The following is a 20,097-nucleotide window of genomic DNA, read 5'->3' as shown; positions in this document are numbered from 1 at the left end:
AAAAAGCTGGTGTTCACTTGGGCTTGCTGCTGCAAAGGGATGAGAGTTTCCAGGACATGTGAAAACTCAGGCTGTGTGGTAGCTACAGCTGGGCAGGCTTTGCCGGACAGGCAGGGCTGTGGCCGATGGGCTCCTGCTTCGCCCAGGGTGCCCTGGATCCAGGCAGGAGGGCATGGAGCCCACTGGGTCCTCTGCTCTGGCACTCGGGGGGTAAAGGGGGGCAAAGAGCAGGCATGGGATGCATAGGGAGCTGCCACGGTTCTCCAGGCTGTCAGCTAGAGAGACCTGGGAGGTTATCGGAGCCTCGGGATGGAGAGCAAACAGTCTGTATCGGGCTCCTGGGGAAGGCTGCGCTGCCTCGGTATTCGGGGAGGCAAAATCACAGGGCTTGGTATTGTGGACCCTTATCATCTCCCAACATGCTGCGCACCTCACCTTATCGGGAACGGTTCAGGGACATCCGCCTGTCTGATAAGTGGTTGGGGTTCCTGAGGGACTGAGCAGGCAAGAGGTTTCTAACCCAGCCCGGGGCTTCAGGCTCTCTGCTTCTCCCCATCCGCTTGTTGTGCTCTAACATGCTCCGTAACGTCGCGAAAGTGAGCCCAACCACCCTGGCTGCGGAGGGGAGAGCGCAGCAGGATCTGCTCCTCTCCTGAGCCTCTCTTAGCTACAGCTTGCACCACAAATGTATTTCAAACCCTAATGCTCTCAGAAACAGTGCGTCTCCCAGCCCTCCAAACAAACAAGCATCATTCATATACAAAGGGAGAGTTCAAAGGAGGCGTAACACCTGGAATCAAACATCTGTTAAAAACTAATGCATTTTGCATCCTACACTCCTGCCAACTGCTCCAAGGCAAGTCCTAGAGGATCGTTCCAGCTACCTCCACGCTACAGAAATGGCATTCCCTGCTCCGCACACCTCGCTTTGTTTTTTTGCCACGTGTGGAGTATACGAGTGCAGCTGCACCTCGAGCAGTAGTGGGCTTTCTTCTGTACCATGCGCAAGCATAAGAGGATTAAATACCCTCAGTGCTTTTTTTTTTTTAAACTGGGTTGGCAACACTGATGCTCCATTGTCTGTTAGCAAGCTGATTTGCTGAGCAAGCAATTTTTCTCTCAGCCACGCTTTTTCCTTGGCAATGGGCAGGTACTGGTTTATTAGCAAAGAAACTTTCTTCCCTAACTCTTGGAAGAAGGAGCTCCAGGGAGGGGCAGGCTGCAAGGGCTGTTAGGAAGGTTTGTAGCTCAGAAATTGAACCAGCAGAAGGTTTGAAACAAACCAAAGGAAGTATTTTTTTTCCACACAGAGGGCATAATTAAATTCTGGAACACATTGCCACAGGATATTGCAGAGACCAAAAGAGACCTTCAAACAAGGTTTCGATCCATTTGGGTTGGGTAGCGCCAGTGGAGGTTATTAAACACAACAGGCCAAGAAAAAACATGTACTTGCACTGATGCTGGGAAGTTGGAGAAGGAGCACGTTACATGTGCCTTGTTTCTTGGGCTCCTCCAGTAAGCAATCAAAACTGGCCATTTTGGGAGACAGATTATAGAGAGATGGCCAAGTGTGGCTAGTTTGATGTTTCTATGTTGTGGGACTATTTTGGACGGATCAGGTTGTACCTTGGATAGATGCTGCAGCTCAGGCAGGCTGGGACAGGCTGGTTATGCCATGAATAGCTACTCCATATGACACAGGTTGACAAGGACATTGTGTGCCCAGCCTGGTATCTGGTTGATGTAGGTGCCACGAGCAGTGTCCACACACAAGCTGCCTGCTCCGCAGAGGTGTTGCAATGGCAAGAGCTTTCAGAAACGTGTTTCCAGCAGACAGTCTGGAGTGGGAGGTAGCGCCCTGACAAGGACATGCTGTGGTAATGAGACCAGCCTGGGCAAACATGCCTGTCTCAGGGGTTAATCTTTTCTCCGGTGAAACCCTGAGCTCCCCAGGCCAGAGGCGGGCTTTACATCAGCTTGTATGGCACTGTGGATACGGCAGAGGAGGTGGGCTGCTGCAGGCAGGTTTCCTCAGGGCAGGCAGGTCTGGGAGCTGAAGGTTTTCTATCAGCTTGCAGGTATCTCTTTGCATTCAATGAGTGAGTGCTGCAGGGAATTTCTGTGGCACAGCTACTGGCATGCTGGCCAGCCATCCTTCTACGAGGGAGGATCACGCCCCGATAGTCTCATTCATTCTCCGTCCTCTGTGTCCTTATGCTGCCTCCAAACATGGGAGAGGGACGGAAGGAGCAGCACAAGGCAGACAGATGGCAACAGAGTGAAAGAGGCTGCAGGCAGAGCGGAAAGCTGCTCTTGCTCACCTTCAGGCACCAGAAGGGAAGGACCAGCAGGGTGCTGGGCAGGGGAATGAGAAGATCTTCATATCAGTGCAGGGAGAGGTCTGCGGTGAATGGAAATTGCCTGGTAGGAGAGAAAAAGGTGAGGGAGGAGGCACGGTGGCCAGGGCTGTGCTGCAGGGCAGAGCGAAGCTGAGCGGTCCATGTCCTGCTGAGCACCGGGGCTCCTCACCTGCATCCAGCAGAGCATGTGGTCCCTTGCCCAGCTCTTCACGCCAAGATGCCCTTGGACTCCTTCCCAACAAATTTTACCAACTGTAGGGTAATGTGTGTGTTCCCCATGGGGAATCACAGAAAGGGCATCAGAGGACTACTGACACTCAGGTGATGTAGCCCGTGTCCTCACTGCAAACATCCAGGTTGTGATAAGGTGTGGGTGAGGTCTCACAAGGTCAAACAGCTCAGGGTTAGAGCCCCTTCAAACACCAGGCAGAGATGCTCCTCTCTCCAGGCTGGGGTGGGAGCTGAGGCCGGTCTTGATTCACAGCTCCGGTGGGTCAGATGGGAGTTGTGTGCTGGGATCCCAGAGAGGATCTCACAGGCTTTGCAGCACCTAAATAAACAGCTGTTTTGTGAGCAGCAGAATTCATGAAGCTTGGTTGCCTGGGGCGCTCTCTCTTGTGTGGATTCTCTGATGTCTAATAATCGGGTTGGGCTCACATTAGAGCCTTTTCTTCCAGCTGGGAGTCCTAATTTGGATTTCTCTCCTCTCTCCTGTTGCTTTCCACAAGCTTGTGCAAACCTAACTCCTTTCAAGTCTTTACATATCTGGTTAAATTTGGCTGAAACTGGCCAGCAGATCCAAAAGGTAGCAGAGAGGACTGACAATGTGGTCTCGCACGCCAGCTTTCATCAGTGGTCTGAAGGCAGGGGAATGATTATCAGTGAAGATAATTTGCATCCCAAGCATGAGGAAAGCGTGAAAGGCTCAGTATGAGTTTTGGCAGGAGTAAGCAATCCAGAAAGAGCCCAGGATCCCTTGCAGGCTCTTGCAGCCCGTGCTGATAGTCATGGCATGCCTGCTGGGCCAGCTAGTTTGCAGTGACCGAGGTATGTGGCCCTTGGCACTAACAGCCTCCATGGAAGCTGAATCCCAGAGAAAGAGGTGCATGGTCCCAGGAGCAGCAGGGTCAGGGCACGCTCACAAGAGTACCTAGCACGCTGCAGCTGGCTTTTGTGCCAACATGTTTGGGCTGCTGCACCCCAGTGCCCAGCCCCTCGGCCCCTCGCACCCTGCCTGTTGAGCAGTTCCCACCAAGCCCCCTTCCAACTGGCACTGCCCATCTCCAGCCCCCAGGACTGTTTTGTTTCCTCACAGGCAACAGGTACCCCATTCCCATCAGAGCCACCCGTGGGATCCACTGTTTCCTCCCTGTCTCCTGTCTGTCCTAGCTGCCGTCCTTGGCCAAGGATATAGTCACCACTCCCCAACACATCCCTGGTTATCTCTGCCATGGCAGCTTCTGGACCAGGGGCAGGATTTACCCCACTGCTGCCAATAACTGGGGAGGGCAGGAAGTGATCAGTGAGGAGGGAAAAGCAGCTGATCTTGTCAGGGGAGAGCAGAGGAAGGGGATGAGGAATAATGCGTAAGGATGATTCCCCCACCCTTGGCACAAGCAAGTCAGCCTCCCTGATGTCACACTTCCTCTGGGACAGGAGCCAGAAGCAAGGCAGTTGGCACTGCAAGGTTCCCTCACCCCCCAGACCTCCTCCAGTGACCCCAGACCCCCACAGCTCTGGAGCTGCATTATTAACTCTTGCCCTAGTATGATTTTGTAATGCCAAGACAGATGAAGATCACTGACCCTTATAACTCTACAGGGAGTTCAAGTTTGTTCAAGTTCTCCTGTGCCTAACAGAGGAGCTCCTGCAGGCTTACAACAATGACAGAGATACCTCAGCTATGTGACACATATGAGCCAGACTTAGGTGTTGGCAGCAGTATAAAATCAGGCTGTCCTGGCGTTCCTCACAGAGCATTGGACAGAAATGCACATCACAGGTGGAAAGGTGACAAGACAAAGCCTTTGGCTTCACTTACAAGGTGATGCCTTGCTCAGGGACAGAAGATGGCTTGGAGGCAAAGACACGCAGCGCCTGCTTGCTCCGGTGGAGGAGCAAACCAGGGCAGCAGGTAGAGCAGCAGGGCACAAAGCCACAAGGATGGGGTGATGGGCAAGATGTCCGTAGGGAAGGGGGTGAGAAGCTGGCTGGGAGAGGCCACAGTAAGATGTCATGGAGGGAGGTGCCTTTAGAACCAGTCTGGATCTGAGCATCCAACTTGTCAACAACTGGCACGTTGACAAAGGTGGCAAAAGCATCCAGCTGTATGGGGGAAGGAGGAGTTGGACATCAGAGTAACTGCAGTCTTCCCAGCCACCCTTCCCATGTGGAAGGCCACCCTGCTCTCTCCTCTCCTGAGCAACTAACCCGTGTCTCACGCATCTGCCTTCACTGCTCCAGAGGCAGCATCCCACCACGCTCCCGCTGTCAGCCCTGAACGGTGGTCCTAGTGGGACCCCTCACAGGTCTGCTGGCCGTGGCAGACCAGACCCAGGGAAGGCAGCCCTGTCTCAGAATGAAGCATTTTTTACCAACCCCTGCAGCAATGCAGCCTGACTAGAGAAAAAGTGTGTCCCAGCACCATGCCAGGTCTACCAACATGGGGCCCAGCTTGCCCCACACAAGTCAATGACTCACAGGCTTCCCCCAAACTCCTTCAAGAGAGTCTCTATTCCTCCAACACCCCTTAGAGGTTGCCGGTCCAAGCTTCCCAGGGTACCCAAACTCCCCAGGGTTTGAGTGCCTGCCTGGCCCAGCTGGCAGATGATGGGATGAACGTCTCAGTAGTGCTCGTAGGACTGTATCCATTCCGTTCAAGGACCTGTGTGTGACCTCCTGCTATGCTGGGTGGTCCAAGCAAGAGTCATTGCTCCACACACCAGCATGACACTCATTAATCCCATGGTTTTCCACGACATTATGGCTGAGCAGCTCCCAGTACAGCCCACCCCATCAGCACGCAGCCACTTTACCACCAGGAACAGAGCTGAACCACGAAATTGTTACGGCGCAGGGTCTGGCCACTGCCCATGGGCCACTTGCTGCGTGACAGGAGCAGCATTTCACAGGTCACTCCAAGCAAGGGCAGACCTTGGTTGTAAAAGGCATGCACACCAGGTTTTAAACGATCAGCCGCCTTGCTCCAGGCTGTCTAGGAATCTGGAAACAATTTCCAAAGGTCTATCCAAGTCATTCAGAGATTGGAAAGAAGAGATGGGGAAGGAACAGCCTGGCTGAACCCCTGTGGAATCTGCAAGTCCAGCAAAAATTTGTACCCACACAAACACAGCCCCTGAGCAGGCTGGTGCAAACGCAACCCTGCAAACAGCAGCCCTTCAAAAACCATCCACAGGCACTGGAAAACGCCGAGATACATTGAGGAAGGAAACACCATAATTTCAGGGGCTCTTTTCATTAGTTTTATGGCTTTGTATAGCACCTCCAGGTCGTATTTCTTCTGCTTCACTGCACAACCAAGCAGAGACTGCACAACTGAATGCAGGAGCAGGATCTCCAAGGGCAGCGCCAGCCACTAGCCTGGATTCAGCATCCCATTCAGAGAAATGCTGCCGAGATCATGGAACAGCTCCATGCCATGGCTTAGGAAAGGATGGGTTGGTTTGTTTTTCAAAGTCCAAGAAAACAGTTCAAAAAATACCTGTCTCCCTACAGAATTCAGACTCCACAGGACCAGCTTTGTGAGTGACCGGTAGAGAACTCACCAAAACTGAGCAAGGCACCAAAGGGAAAAGGATCTAATCCCATCAGCATTGCTGTGGTGGAGGAGAGGGCAAATACTAACCAAGCATCTCAGCCCCTGCCCAGTGTGTACATGGGTTATTTCAGCGCTGGGAATCAAAATGTCTCACAGACGTGGCTCAACACCTGTACAAGAAGCATACTTTTTAATCTGTGACTTTCCATCATTAATCTGGTTGATCCTTTTTGGCAGGCATCTGTAAGGATATTGCCCCAACTGTAGCTGAACCCCTTCTGCTCAGCTATCACCCAAGCCAGGAAAAGACAGTCCCAACTCTCATTCACTTTCCCAAAGCCTCGTACCCGCCACCTTATATGATTTACTTGCTTTGCTTTCTGTCTCTATTCCTCAATGACCATTGAAATTCAGACCCACCATTAAACTGCCCCATCACTGATTATTTGAACAACCATGCACATCTCCCTTCTCCCCCCTCCGGCTCCTAGTGCTTGTAGCCTCCAACAAAGACATTGACGTGCTTGTGGATGGTTTTGATCAGTACCTATCCCAGGGCGGGGGGTGGGGGGGGAGAAGACTGTTTCTTGCAGTGAAGAAAAAAAGAGAGAGAGAATGGAAAGTGTGGGATCAAGAGAGAAAGTAAGAGGGTTTGGGATGTGTGCTGGCAGAAGAGCAATAAGGGAAGAGCTGTCCTTATTTTCCCATCAAAATGATGATTTTTCTCTAATCTTCTGATCTCAAAACTTTGGGCCAAGCCCCCACCACAACCAGCAAGGGGAATGCTGCTCTTGGTGCACTCAGCACTCACCTTGTTTTGTGTTTTGGGTTTTTAATGCTTTTAAATGTTCCTCTTGAAGGGAATCGAAAGGTGGGGCTGGGGCCACACCTGCTTCCTGGCAGGCTGCAGCACTTTTCTGTGATATGGCCAACAAACACAGCAGCCCTCGCATAGCAGGAGACCCCCAGGAGGACCCCCCGGGCCATGCCTCAGCTGCTTGCCCCAGCCGGCCAGAGTAGCCGTGCCCTGCTCCGATCCCCCCCGAATCACCCATCTCCACAGCCTCCCCACGCACACACTTTGAACCTCAGTGTTATGTTTGTTCCTTCATTTCAAACCAACAGATTTGGGCATGTCTTTGACAGAGGATCACAATTTGGATGTTAAATTTAGATGCACGCTTAGGCTCTGATTAGACCTACACAGAGTGTTTACTCGCTCTGTGGGGAGTTTGCATCTACAGGGCTGAGGGCGAAGCCCCTTGAGGCTCTCTGATCCTCACTTGGTGATTAGGAGAGGAGGCTGAATCACCACATAACGATGCCCTGGTATTTCCCTCAGTTAGGGGCATGTCTTACCTGCCTCGCTACATCCCACCGATGGGCTTTCTCCAGCACATCTGCCTCCCCATGCGCAACCAGCTCCAGGAGAGTATCTCTGCCTAGGAGAGCCATGAAAGAGAGAAGGAGAGAGTTTTCAGGAGCAGAAATAACTGATCTCATGAGATGAGGGACCAGAGGCAGGTGAGAGCGTTTGTTTAATGCTTGCAGCTGATCCCACAGCCCTGAAGTCCGTATGGCCCTTGCCACAGGTCCCATGGATCATGCACTAATTACTGTCAGCACAAGGACATGGGGTAGCACAGCTCAGAAAAACAGGAAAAACATTTCTCCTAATCTACAGGAAAAGTCTATCACAGGCACAGTTGATTTCACCCAGTTTCAACATGGAGATCCTTGAACTCCATTGCAAGGACCCTTGAGCTTGACAGCGCTGCTCCTTGGCAGCCCAGCTCCCACCTCCCTCTGGGATTTTAAGTGCTAGTAAATTGATTTTATGCCATTTTCACATTATACACAGCTTTCTCATCCATAGTACAAGAGTCACAGAAACCTACCTCATTTCTGCTAGTTAGTTACTGACACCTTCCAGGGGTGCTTCCAATTGGGCTTTCCCTGGAGATGAGCCAAGGGAGTAGTTAACCAGATTTGCTCTCTGTTCAGAGCACTGTGCCCCATTTTTCTGTTGAGCTTTACCACGGCCTTTGGAAATGTCCCAGTCCCACTTCTGGATGGTTTTGCATTGTGAATGTGGTGTAAGCGCTCCCAGTAACAGCAGACAGAGCAGGGGCTGCACAGTTATCTTCTGGAAGACCTATTACTCTTCAACTTACATTAAAACCATGCTGGAGAAATAGAAACATCCAGTGTGCCATTGTTTCCCAGTGCGACCTACTAAAGAAGAAACTCCAGGCTACAAGTAGTAGGTGATGATTTCCAGTCCCAGGGTGGAAAGTTGCAAGCTCTTCTGGGAGCCCAGCACACTCAACTCTTGAAGGACACTAGTGTCACCAACCCTCTCCATCTCATTCTTTTACCAAAGGATAAACTAAGAGAAGGCAAACATGGGCTTCTATGGAACTGCCCAGTGATAGGATTTCCCTAGCAATATGGATATAGAAATTGTCCAAGCAGATGCAGATGCAGTAATAAAGGTGAAGAAGCACGTCTCGGAGCACAGGCAGTTACTGCCAGGGGACACAACAGGCTCTCTGTGCTAATGTTGGGGCTTTGGGCATGGGTCCTACCACAAAGAGAAGCTATTAGACTTCAAAAGCTGATAGTGATGCCTCCTAGAAAATTCTCCCTAAGTTTGGCTGTGCTCTTCAATGTTTCGGATCATTTCCAGTGGAAATGAGGCTTCTGCCTCATGCCCCATGTGTGTAGTTACTCTCCATCCCTCATAATAACTGCTGAAGCCATTGATTGCTTTCAGCCCAGCTTGTAATTGAGAGCAAAGCTCTCAGAAATATGAGGTCATGACAGGTTTTGCAAAATAATTAGCTGGACAGAGGAGTAAAACCCTGCTAATCCCCCCACAGAGGAAAAAACACCAACCTAAGTGAAGCCCTTCTTAGATGTCAGGAAATCTACAGGCAAGCGTGAGGTTAAGGACATTCCAGAAGAGATTCAGAAGAAAGTTTGCATCTTGCTGAACGCCAGAAAACCCACTCCTTGCTCAAGGTTATCCTCCCATATTGAATTGCTGGTGCCCGAGAAGGTATGTGCTCTAGCTCCAGCTTTTCTTGTGGTTGTGGAGTTCATAACGTCTCTGCCTTGTGGGTTCTCTGATGTCTTATAAGAGATGAGTTCACATTGCCATTTCAGTACAATTCAATTAAAAAGTCAATTAGCCCAGATACAAAGTGATCGACTTCATTAATTCTGCTGTTCATGGAATAGCACTGGTTTTTGTTGCTGTTTGATTCTGCTGTCTTATTCTACTCTGAATTGTATGTGACTTTTCCTGCTCCACAGTCCTAGCAGACACACGCGCACGCAGCATGCATACATCTTCTTTCCAGGTTCAGCAGTTGAAAATGTTGGAAGGGAGCAGCTCTAGGCAAGTCCCTACATGCTGCAAAACTCTTGAGCACTGTTAAGTAACAAGCCGAGCTTTTAAGAACATGGTTTTCAACTTCTCAGAAGGAACCGCATGCCTTTATGGATCACCTAGCTCTGTCCTCCAAGATTTTCTTTCATTTGCTGTACATTTGGAACTATGTTATATTTCCTACATGATGTCATCAAAAAAAAAGAGTTTAAATTTTGCCAGTTATGGCAAATCCAAGTTGTATTGGCTTCTCTGCAAATTCTGGTAGTTTCACTTCCTAGTGACATGGGCTGCAATTCAGCTTCAGACTATTTGTTTCAAAAAGAAATGACCACAGCAGGGAGACTGCTGGATGACTGGCATCTGTTTACCAAGGGAAAAGGGATTTGAAGGAAGTATCAAATTTGTAGCTTTGTATTTATTGGTAATTAGCTATCTCAGTGAGAGAATATGACACTAGTCGTTAGTTAGGCTCCAATAATTTGTTCCTAGCTTTTGACTTGACTTATAGATTGAACTAGTTCTGGCTTTTAAAGAGATGAGTCCTGAAAAAGTGTCTGGAAAAACAAGTCTTCCCTGTTTAAATTAGGAATGTGCCAAATGACTGGCAGGTACTTGATATATAATTTAAATTTAAAAGAGGAAGAAACAGTTCTAGATAAAGATCTCCTGGGATATCTAGGGGAAATATATGCACCTATATTTAGCTTATCCGTGGTTTCAACCCCTAAATACACACACAGCAGCACACACTTAGCTTTTGAAAAGAACAGGCCTCGATCCTTTAACAAGCTCTGTAAAGCTCGCTAATAAAGTTACATCCTTGTTAATCACATATATGCTCCCCAGTTCCTTCTTTGATACACCATGTTCACAGAGATAAATCATGGAGCCGCAGATGTTCAGGAGTCATTAGAGAAGGAAGTTGATGGCAGGTGGTCATGGATGGCAGATCCTCTGCAGGAATCCTGACCCTGGGGCTTTGCCATGAGAAGGGAGGAACATAAGAGATTACTCAACGGCTGAAGGTGACATGGTCAAAGTGTCTTGCTAGAAATCTGCTCTTTCAAGCAACGCAGAGGAGGCAGCCAGGGTCAGACTTGTGAATTAGAAGAACTTTGCGATGAGATACAACTTGAGTAGGACCTGAGCTAAAGCTGTCAAAAACCTGTAGAGCTGGCCATTCAGAAGGAATTTGCACAACATAGCAGGGCATCTCTGCCAGGAAAGGAGAACAGATTGCTGTAGGAGGGGGAGAGGAAAGGGAAGACAAGCCATGGGGAAGAGACATCAAGTCACAGTTCGTTATTGACTCTTGAAAATATTTTTCAAGAACTTGTGAGGAGAGAGAAGTTAAGATGGAGAAGGGAGGATGGAGAACAAAACAGAAGTGAGGTTTGGATTGGGGGTGGGGAGTTCAAATATGCTGTGTGACTAGGGAGAAGGCAGAATGAAGGGAGGGAGGAATTGTTTGCAGAATAAGAAGTCAGGCTGATCAGTGCATTTCACATGGCTTTTCACATTTTGCCTTCTACAAGGGCAAAAACTGAAGGAGAGAACATGAATGTTGTGGGAGCCAGCATGGGGCTGTGGGAGGATCATCCTCTCACTGGGACAGAAGGGAATAAGAGCTGAGATAACAATCACATCATCAAAGGTCAGGGTAGAGAGAGCAGGAAGGTGAGTGAGCTCATGGGGACTTTTCCCCTAAGATATTGGCCTTAATAAAAATTACCAATGTTCTTCCTTTAACCCTTGCAGGACCCAAGGAGACACCACACCATGGAAGTCACTATCAAGAGGCACTTCCTGAGTTTTGCTGTTTTCCTGATGCACTGTGTGGTCCGCAAGGCAAGCTGTGAGAAAGGCAACACTTCCCCTCTGCACTTCACCCACTTCTTCTACAATGCCACCATCTATGAGAATTCAGCCCCCAAGACCTACGTGGAGAGCTACGTCAAAATGGGTATTTACAAGACAGACCCCGAGTGGGACATCAGATACAGAATAGCGTCTGGAGACAACACCGGTCTCTTTAAAACAGAGGAGTACGTGATCGGGGATTTCTGCTTCTTGAGAATAAGAACCAGAAGCAGCAACACAGCACTTTTAAATCGGGAGGTCAAAGACAGTTATATGTTAATAATCAAGGCCACAGAGAGCACCTTTGCCTATGAAGCCTGGGCCAAAGTCTTGATCCACATTCTGGACAGAAATGACTTGAAACCTCTCTTTTCACCCCCCTCCTACAAAGTGTCCATCAGAGAAGACACTCCTCTGAAAACAGTGGTCAGCACGCTCAGTGCCACAGACGCTGATGCTGGCCAGAATGCCGAGTTCTACTATGCCCTCAACACCAAGTCTGACCTATTCACCATCCACCCCACCACGGGAGCAGTTATGACCACAGGTAGGCTGAACAGCACCCATCGAGGCAGGCACCATCTGCAAGTTTTGGCTGTGGACAGAATGAGAAAGATCACGGAGGGGAATGGCTTTGGGAACCTGGCTAGTCTCATGATCCAAGTGGAGCCATCTGCCAAGAAACCTCCCTCTATCTCCTCAGTGAAGGTGACACCACCTGACTCAGCTGATGACTTTCTCTATGCAACTCTGTCTGTAGAAAGTGGTGACTCAGAAGCAGGGATAGATTCGGTTGACTTTGTGGATGGAGATCCAGGAAGATATTTCAAAGCCATCAAATCCTACTTTGGGAGCACTGAGTTTATGATTGTGTCAACCAAAGAGGTCAACTGGCTACTTTACCCATTTGGTTTCAACCTCAGTCTGCAAGCCAAGGACAAGAGCAAGCCACCACTGTTCTCTCCTATTAGAGTTATCCATATACCTCCCTCCAAGTATGTCTCTGCCAGATTTGAGAAAGAAGTGTACCGGGTCCAGCTCAGTGAATTTTCCCCAGCTGGGAGCCAAGTTGTTATGGTGAAGATCACACCAGTCTTTCCAAATCTTAAATATATTTTGAAACCTACTCCTCACAGCACAAGCTTTAAAATCAATCCTCACACTGGACTGATAACTACAGTCAGAGCAATGGACTTCCATGAGCAGTCTCATTTTGAACTTGAAGTTACAACCGTTAACAGTCACATATCCACAACTGTTGTCATTGACATCACTGACTGCAACAATCATGCTCCAAGTTTTAGTCAGTCTTCATACCGCGGGACCTTTGATGAAAATGTTCCTCCCGGTACCAGTGTCTTAACAGTAAGGGCTACAGATGAAGACGAAGGAGACAATGGCTTTGTCACCTACACAATAGCTAACCAGAAATCGCTTCCCTTTGTCATTGACCCCTATTCTGGCATCATTTCCACCTCCAAGTCAATGGACTATGAGTTGATGCAAAGATGGTATCATCTGCGAGTATGGGCATCAGACTGGGGCTCACCCTTCCGCCATGAAACAGAAGTGTACGTCTCCCTCATGCTAGGCAATGTCAATGACAATGCTCCTGTGTTTGAGAAGGCAAGCTGCAGTGGCACCATCCCACGGGACTTTCCTGTTGGGAACCCTGTGGCCACGGTCTCTGCAATAGACAGTGATGAGCTGCAGCATATCAAATACGAAATCAAGTCTGGCAATGAGTTACGGCATTTTGAACTGAATCCCATCTCTGGAGTAATATCCCTTAGAATATCTCTGCGAGATCTTCCTTCTGAACAGCCACTTTTCTACTCTTTGAAAATAACTGCAACAGATGGAGAGAACTACGCTTTGCCAACCTCTGTAAACATTACGGTGGTCAGCCAAGGTCTGCCCGTCAAAATGCAGTGTGAGGAAACAGGAGTCTTGAAACAACTGACAGAAACTATCATACACTCTATCGAGTCTCAGTCTCAAGGCCATGGGCAGGATGATGAAACATCTCTGAACTTGCACCTTATAAACCATAATGCTCCAAAGTTTGATGACAGCTTTCCACGATCTATTGATATCATAGAGACTGTTCCCATCAACTCAACTATTGTTGACCTTTCAGCTATTGATCCTGATACTGGATTTAATGGGAAATTGGTCTACGTGATCTCAGACGGAAATGACGACAGTTGCTTTACCATTGACCTGGAACTGGGTCTCCTTCAAGTCCTTTCTCCTCTAGATCATGAACGAACCAGCTTTTACATTCTTAACATTACTGTGTACGACCTTGGCACGCCACAGAAATCATCTTGGAAGCTCTTGGCTGTGAATGTGTTGGATACCAATGACAACACTCCTAAATTCCCACAGGGTGCCTACTGGGTGGCGATACCAGAACATGTAGCAACAGGGACAACAATAGCTCAACTGAAAGCAGAAGATGCTGATACAGATGACAATGGGAGAATAAAGTATTCTCTCCTAACCCCTACTGATAAGTTTGCCATTAACAGTGTCACTGGAGAAGTGGCAGTTACAGGTGCCCTGGATAGAGAATTGTGGCCTTGCTATGTGCTGAAAATAGAAGCTAGGGACCAGCCCAAAACAGGCTACCAGCTGTTCTCTGTTACGGATCTCATTGTGACTCTGGAGGATGTAAATGACAACACCCCGCAATGCCTCCCAGCCCTCAACAGTGTGAAAGTCCCAGAGGACCTGCCCGTGGGAACCATTCTCCTATTTCTGGAGGCTTTTGACCCAGACAGTGGCTCTGGGGGAGAGGTGAGGTACAGCCTCATTAATGACGAGGAGATGATATTTCATGTGGATAAGCTGACCGGGGCACTCCGGTTGGAGAAGGAGCTGGACTATGAGAAGAAGGACTCTTACAATCTAACCATACAGGTCAGTGATGGTGGGAAGCCGTTCTCTCGCTCTTCCCTCTGCCATCTGGAAGTGAACATCCTTGATGTCAACGAGAACTTGCACCCACCACGCTTTGCCTCCTTTGTCTTCAAAGGCTGGGTGCAGGAGAACAGCCCTGAGGGCACATCAGTGATGATGGTCACAGCAAAAGATATCGATAAGGGGAAAGATGGAGAGGTTCAATATTTCCTCCGAGAGGGCACCGGCCTGTCCGTCTTCCGCATTGAAAAGGACACAGGTAATGACAACTTACTTTAATGGTGTATCTTAAAGGCTTAATTTACATGCTGTGTTTGGCCTGACTTTTTGACCCAATAGGACTTTTCTATATTTATTTACAAAGTTCCACGCATTCAAATCTTTCTTGCTTGTGCAGGGATGTACAACATGCATCCCTGTATCTGGGGAGGAGAAAGCAGGGTTTGTCTCCTTAAAATAATGGAAAATCAATGTCTGTCCTCCCCCAAAATACCAAGATCTTCCTTTTCACTTGTGTACCAAATTACCCTCAGCACAAGCAAGCCCTCACCTTCCACATAATCTCACAGCCTTTACATCTGCAGCAAAGACCAGGAAGTAGACTAGAGACACAGAGCGGTCTGGCATTAAGGACAAAGTGGTCTGATTTCCTTAAATCCCTCACAAGCACTTTCTCTCGTTCTTCTAGGCACCATCCGGACCACAGGACCACTTGACCGAGAAGGAATGTCTCATTACTGGCTGACAGTGCTAGCTCTTGATATGGGAACAATTCCTCTGTCTTCTGCGACTGAAATTTATATTGAAGTCACCGATACCAATGACAACCCACCTCAGATGTCCAGACCTGTCTTCTATGCCTCTGTGATGGAGAATTCCCCACCAAACACATCTGTCCTTCAGCTTGATGCCTTAGATCCAGACTCTAGCTCAGAGGGAAAACTGACTTTTCACATCCTAACTGGAAATCCTCAAGGACTCTTCACCATTAACCTCATTACAGGTAAGACTGACGCAACTCAGCATCTGTTTTTGAGGCTTCCAAGTGCAGAGAGGATGTTACATATTCAATATAAACAGCCCACACAGCTGCCTTTGTCACATCTTCCTTCTGCAGCAGAAGTCCCAGTCTCCAAATACACTGTGTGGGGAGGCTAAGGATTGAAACCCTCAACCTGAGGGCTGCTATTTGCATCCAGATGGCTCTTAGAATGACACAAATGTGCTATTTTCAAAGCCCTAAACAGAACCAAGCAGTTGCTTTTAATCTTTCCCCTTATAAACAAGTGCCCTATTGCACAGCCTGAGACAGGAAACACCCTTCTGGAGGTGACTATCTGTTCCTGAGACAGACCAAGGCAGGATTAATAAAAATGAATCTCACTGCATTTAAAGGCTCCACCCGTTCTCCGGAGCTATTAACGTAGTAAGCGTAGTAAGCCTCTTCTGCCATCTTCCTAGACTGTATCTTTCATCTGAGGATTAATTACCAGATCTTTCAGAGCCATCAAAAACCCACTAATGTTTTGTGTAAACAGCTTCCTCAAACTATCCCAGCAGAGCTGACATTGGGCCAGTCTGGCAAGGAAAGCTGTGCCGAGCCCTTCACTCCATCAGCTCCTGGGAGAAGAGGGAAGGGAGGGCACAGAGCCTGAGTATGGGAGAGGATTAATTACATGACTTTGATGTCCTGCGGATGATAAAAGCAGTTCACCTACTGCAGTGGGACAGAAGCCTACTCTTAGATGAGAAAGGAGCTGCATGTATTGAAAAAGGCTAGTGCAGCTCTCAGTTAGGTGTTACCTGTGGTGTAATGGCTATCTGGCAGTCCTCTACAGCTGGCTAGGAGGGGGCTGTTTAGAAAGAAATAGTTATGCTGAAACACTGAAACCCTTCTGGTTGCAAGAGGTTCATAGGGTGTCTCTACTTGACACCATGTAGATACACTTGGAGACGTCAGCTAACTCTGACCACTGCTGACCCCAGTTGTAGCTACCTCCACTCCCAGAAGCTTTTTAGCCAGGTCAGGGCATTGCTCTGCATCCAACTTTCCCACACAGTCCAAATGACTACGCACAACTCAGCCCCACAAACAGCTTGCACAAATGCTGATCTCCGTGGAAAGGTGCCTTCAGAGGCCCTGTTTTAGAAGACCACTGCCTTTTCAATGGGATGTGGACCAGAAACGGCTATCAGGACACCAGGCTAGCTCCCTTCAACTGCTGAGCTCCAGCTTGCACCCATGCACCTTGCAGGAAACTCAGCCTTCTCTATGCCACAGGCAAAACTTTCACTCCAGTGTGAGTGCAGCCCTACAAAGCCATGCTCCAAGGCTGCTGTGTTTTATGGTAAAACAAGCCACACTGGCAAAATCTGAACATTTGCTAATGAGACACCTCACCTCTAAGCTAAACCTTTAATTCCCATCTTAGGCAAAAAAAACCAACCCTCTCTCGGCTATGAGTCATCTCCTATCCATCTCTCTCTACAGTCAGGTAATTTGCATATGAAGAGTGATAAGTTTGTCAGTCCTGTAAGAAACTCATGAGCTGATCTTATCTCTTGGACAGTTGCTGGAGGTCTCTTCTTTAAACCCTGAGCTTGGAGGTTTTTTAAGGACCTGCTTCCAAGCCTGATGAGGAATCAGTTACCCGTTGTTTTACTTGCATGTCACCCAAAAGAACAAATAATTACCTGCAAACATTGGCATAAACTGAGCATTTTATACCCTCATGCTTACACTATCTGAAGAGAAGTCATCTACTACTACTGCCAGAAGGAATACTACAGCTTGTCTAAATTTCCCTTATTGGAAACCCTGTGATATTTTTGTTCTGCAGATGAGGGCATGACAGTTTCCATCAAGTAGAATAAAAATATAATCTTTTGTCTCAGCCTGGTAGTGCAGCATTGGAAGGGGAACAGCTGGCCTTTCAGTTCCTGGTCATTCACATCAGTGCAGGGTTGTATTCAAAAAAAGGGTTGTCCCAGTGAAGTGCAAATCAAATTACTTAGATTTGAACAGGAGAAAAGAGAAAGCACAAGTATCTGAGCACTATAGGGCTACTAGACCACTGAGGCTTATTCTGGATTTTTAGTTAGGACATGTCCCTTTTTTTTCAAATGCAATAAATGCATCTCTTCTTTCACTACATAGAGGAAATAATCACAAAAAGACCCAGGAATTTTTCAGTTCTTGAAATGCCAGGGATATATACGATCCAGATTGCCAATACTCCTTCCGTGGTCAATCCCAAATCCTATGACAGTAAAAGAGTTTGAGTAGGCAGAGCTGCTTGTCTGTGACGAAGCTGAATCTCTGTCACATTATTCAATGATAAACATTGAAATTTCAAGAGGAAACCACAGAGGCTGCTGCTCTTGGTCACACGATTTAAGCAAAGGACAGGATAATCTGCATGTGTCAGGAGTTCCTCCAGCACTCGGATGAGAAGGGAGGCTCTTACATGTGGAGAAGACTGTGATCAAGACCTCTTCTCTCTATCCCTTGCTGCCATCAAAGAACAAATAAGTCACATCGGCAGTGAAATAAGCCAGAGCACGAGAGGGCCAGAGGTCAGTCTGGGTCTCTCCTAGGCAGGGCACTCCTGGTAGGAGCCCCTTGGCAGAAGGAGAGGAGGAGGAAGCTTGTTCTCATCCTGTGCACTAATAGGAATTAAGGTCCTGATTTACTGTTACAACAGACATGTCTACACCCAGAATAACCCTGCAGAATAGCCCTGGATAATTACTCAGGGCACAGTGCCATACTATTGCAAGTAACCTGTTTCTGGTCCTGGAGCCAGCTTGTTCTGTGTTTGATCCAGTATCTCGACACGGGGGTGGGTTGGCCGGTGGAGACATACCCAGCAAGGCCCCTTGACTTTTCCTCCTGAGGCCTTGCAAGGAGACTGGAACAGCCGTGATCACTGTCCCTCAGCAGGGCTCAGCTCCTCCAGCATCCCTGAACTACCACAGAAGGGCTCTAAGCTCTTCCAGCTCTCAGTTCTCTAAAGAGGGTGGAGAAAAAAAGAGGGAAAATAAATGAAAGGCTAATGAGAAGAGGGAATAAAACTGAGCAGTGAGATGAAAGCTTTCTGCCATCGGCGATGGAATCTCTCCAGCCCAGCCTGGCAGCTGGTGCAGAGCAGTGTTTGTGGGAGACAGAGAGATAGATAGATACATGGAGAGATGGGCAGGTAGTAGGGTTTGGGGTATTTTTTTGCTATAAAGGTTTTCAGCTTGGTTTGTGCAGGGTTTGCAGTTCCTGGTGTGAAGGGGGTTCCTGTCCACACAGGACCAGGAGGAACTGGGAGGTTGTGGCAGGAAGAGTCAAGACGAAGCCATTTGTCCCGCTGAAAGGCTGTTTGGAGAATCCTTTTACCTTGGACTATTCATCTCCAGCTCTTATCTAGTGCTTGTTTTTCTAATCCTTCTCCTGCTGGGTCAGTGTCCACAGGCTTCCCCAGGATGCCTGTGGTTCCTAGCATTTCTCTGCATGGAAGAACATCCAGACACAGCCTGCTTTTTAAATCTGAGGGATGGTTGCACTGCTGCTCCCCAAGCCAACATACCACAGGCTCCAGCTGAGCAACGAGTAGTGCAAAACAGGGTCACAACAAGACGGGAGTGGTAGGAGGAGAAGAAGAGAGAAGAGAAGGTGAAATGGAAGAAACAGTGAGACAACAGAAAGAGGATTTCAGGGGAACAACTTCTTCCCTTCTTGTGAAAGCCCCAATGCCTACAAACCTGATTCTGGCTATTTTAACTATCTTAGATTTTCTTCCCTACAGCAAAGGCAGGGGGCCAGCAACCTCCACCCCAGCCCTGCTCTTGCCAGCAGAAGTTATTATTATTTCTTGTTCCCTGACAACAATGCACTGTTAATTCTGCTGCTCCTGTTCCGACACGACCAGCTTTCCCCTCTCCCCTTTCCAGGCAGCAAGCGGGAGAACTACAGACAATCCTCTCCCATTGCTGTGCGTAGATAGGTTGCAAGAGCAGAGCTTGTGCCTCTCTGTACGCAAACAACAGAAGGGATAATTTCTGGACCTTCAGGTGAATGCAGAGCTTGGCTAATTGGCCAAGTGCAATTAGGACCTTTGACAGTTTTGTTCCGTCTCTGTAGGACTCAGCAGAAACCTTCAGGGCCACATACAAGTACACAAATAAAGGGCACCCACTCGATCGCAGGTCCCGTGTGACAGGCTAGCTGGTGTTTTCCAGAGGGGCAGGGACTGCACTGATAACTCACACGTGTGCACATACACACACAAAACATTGTCATTAAAAACTTCCCAGGTCCTTGTAGGGGGCAGCAGAAAGAACCGAGGAACTGTTTCCCCAGGCCACGAAAGCTGATGGCAGTTCCCCTTTAATAACAGTTTCCACTTCCATTTTAGCCCTCTGGCTTCACAGGGTGTATAACCAAGTAGCAACAAACAAAAATATGCATTATTTCCAGCTGGCTTCTCTCAAGCACCGTGTCTGATCCCCGTCTCCCTGTCTCTGGGTGCTCATCTGCCGTGTGAACACTGCTGGCAGTTCGTGCATCTTGGCAGCCGCACAGCACCATGGCTCCATACGGGAATGAGAGTGATTAACCGTTAACCACAAGAGCTTTCTGATCTCAAGGCAGAGTGGTAACTGGCTCTGGAGAGGGGAACTGGGAGCTGCCATTAGGCACAGGGTAAGGGACAGAGGGAGTTTGCCTGAGGTCAGGAGGAGAAGCCAACCCTTTGACTTGTGGCTCAACAGATTTGAAGCTAAACCCA

At 48.4% G+C, this 20,097-nt stretch overlaps 1 protein-coding gene across 1 annotated transcript in view; it reads left to right on the top strand.

Moving 5' to 3' along the window:
- Window positions 1-11,317: 11,317 nt before the first annotated feature.
- The window catches only part of FAT2 (FAT atypical cadherin 2), a 45,802-nt gene continuing 37,022 nt past the window's right edge, over window positions 11,318-20,097 (top strand). Inside the window, exons 1-2 of the mRNA XM_068409260.1 lie at window positions 11,318-14,582; window positions 15,012-15,326. Coding sequence (XP_068265361.1) covers window positions 11,318-14,582; window positions 15,012-15,326 — 3,580 coding nt within the window. The remainder of the gene's footprint in view (window positions 14,583-15,011; window positions 15,327-20,097) is intronic.

This window comes from Nyctibius grandis, chromosome 10 (genome assembly GCF_013368605.1).
Source record: "Nyctibius grandis isolate bNycGra1 chromosome 10, bNycGra1.pri, whole genome shotgun sequence".
NCBI lineage: Eukaryota > Metazoa > Chordata > Aves > Nyctibiiformes > Nyctibiidae > Nyctibius > Nyctibius grandis.
The sequence above is the reverse complement of the archived record's forward strand: the minus strand, read 5'-3'. Positions and strand labels throughout refer to the sequence as shown.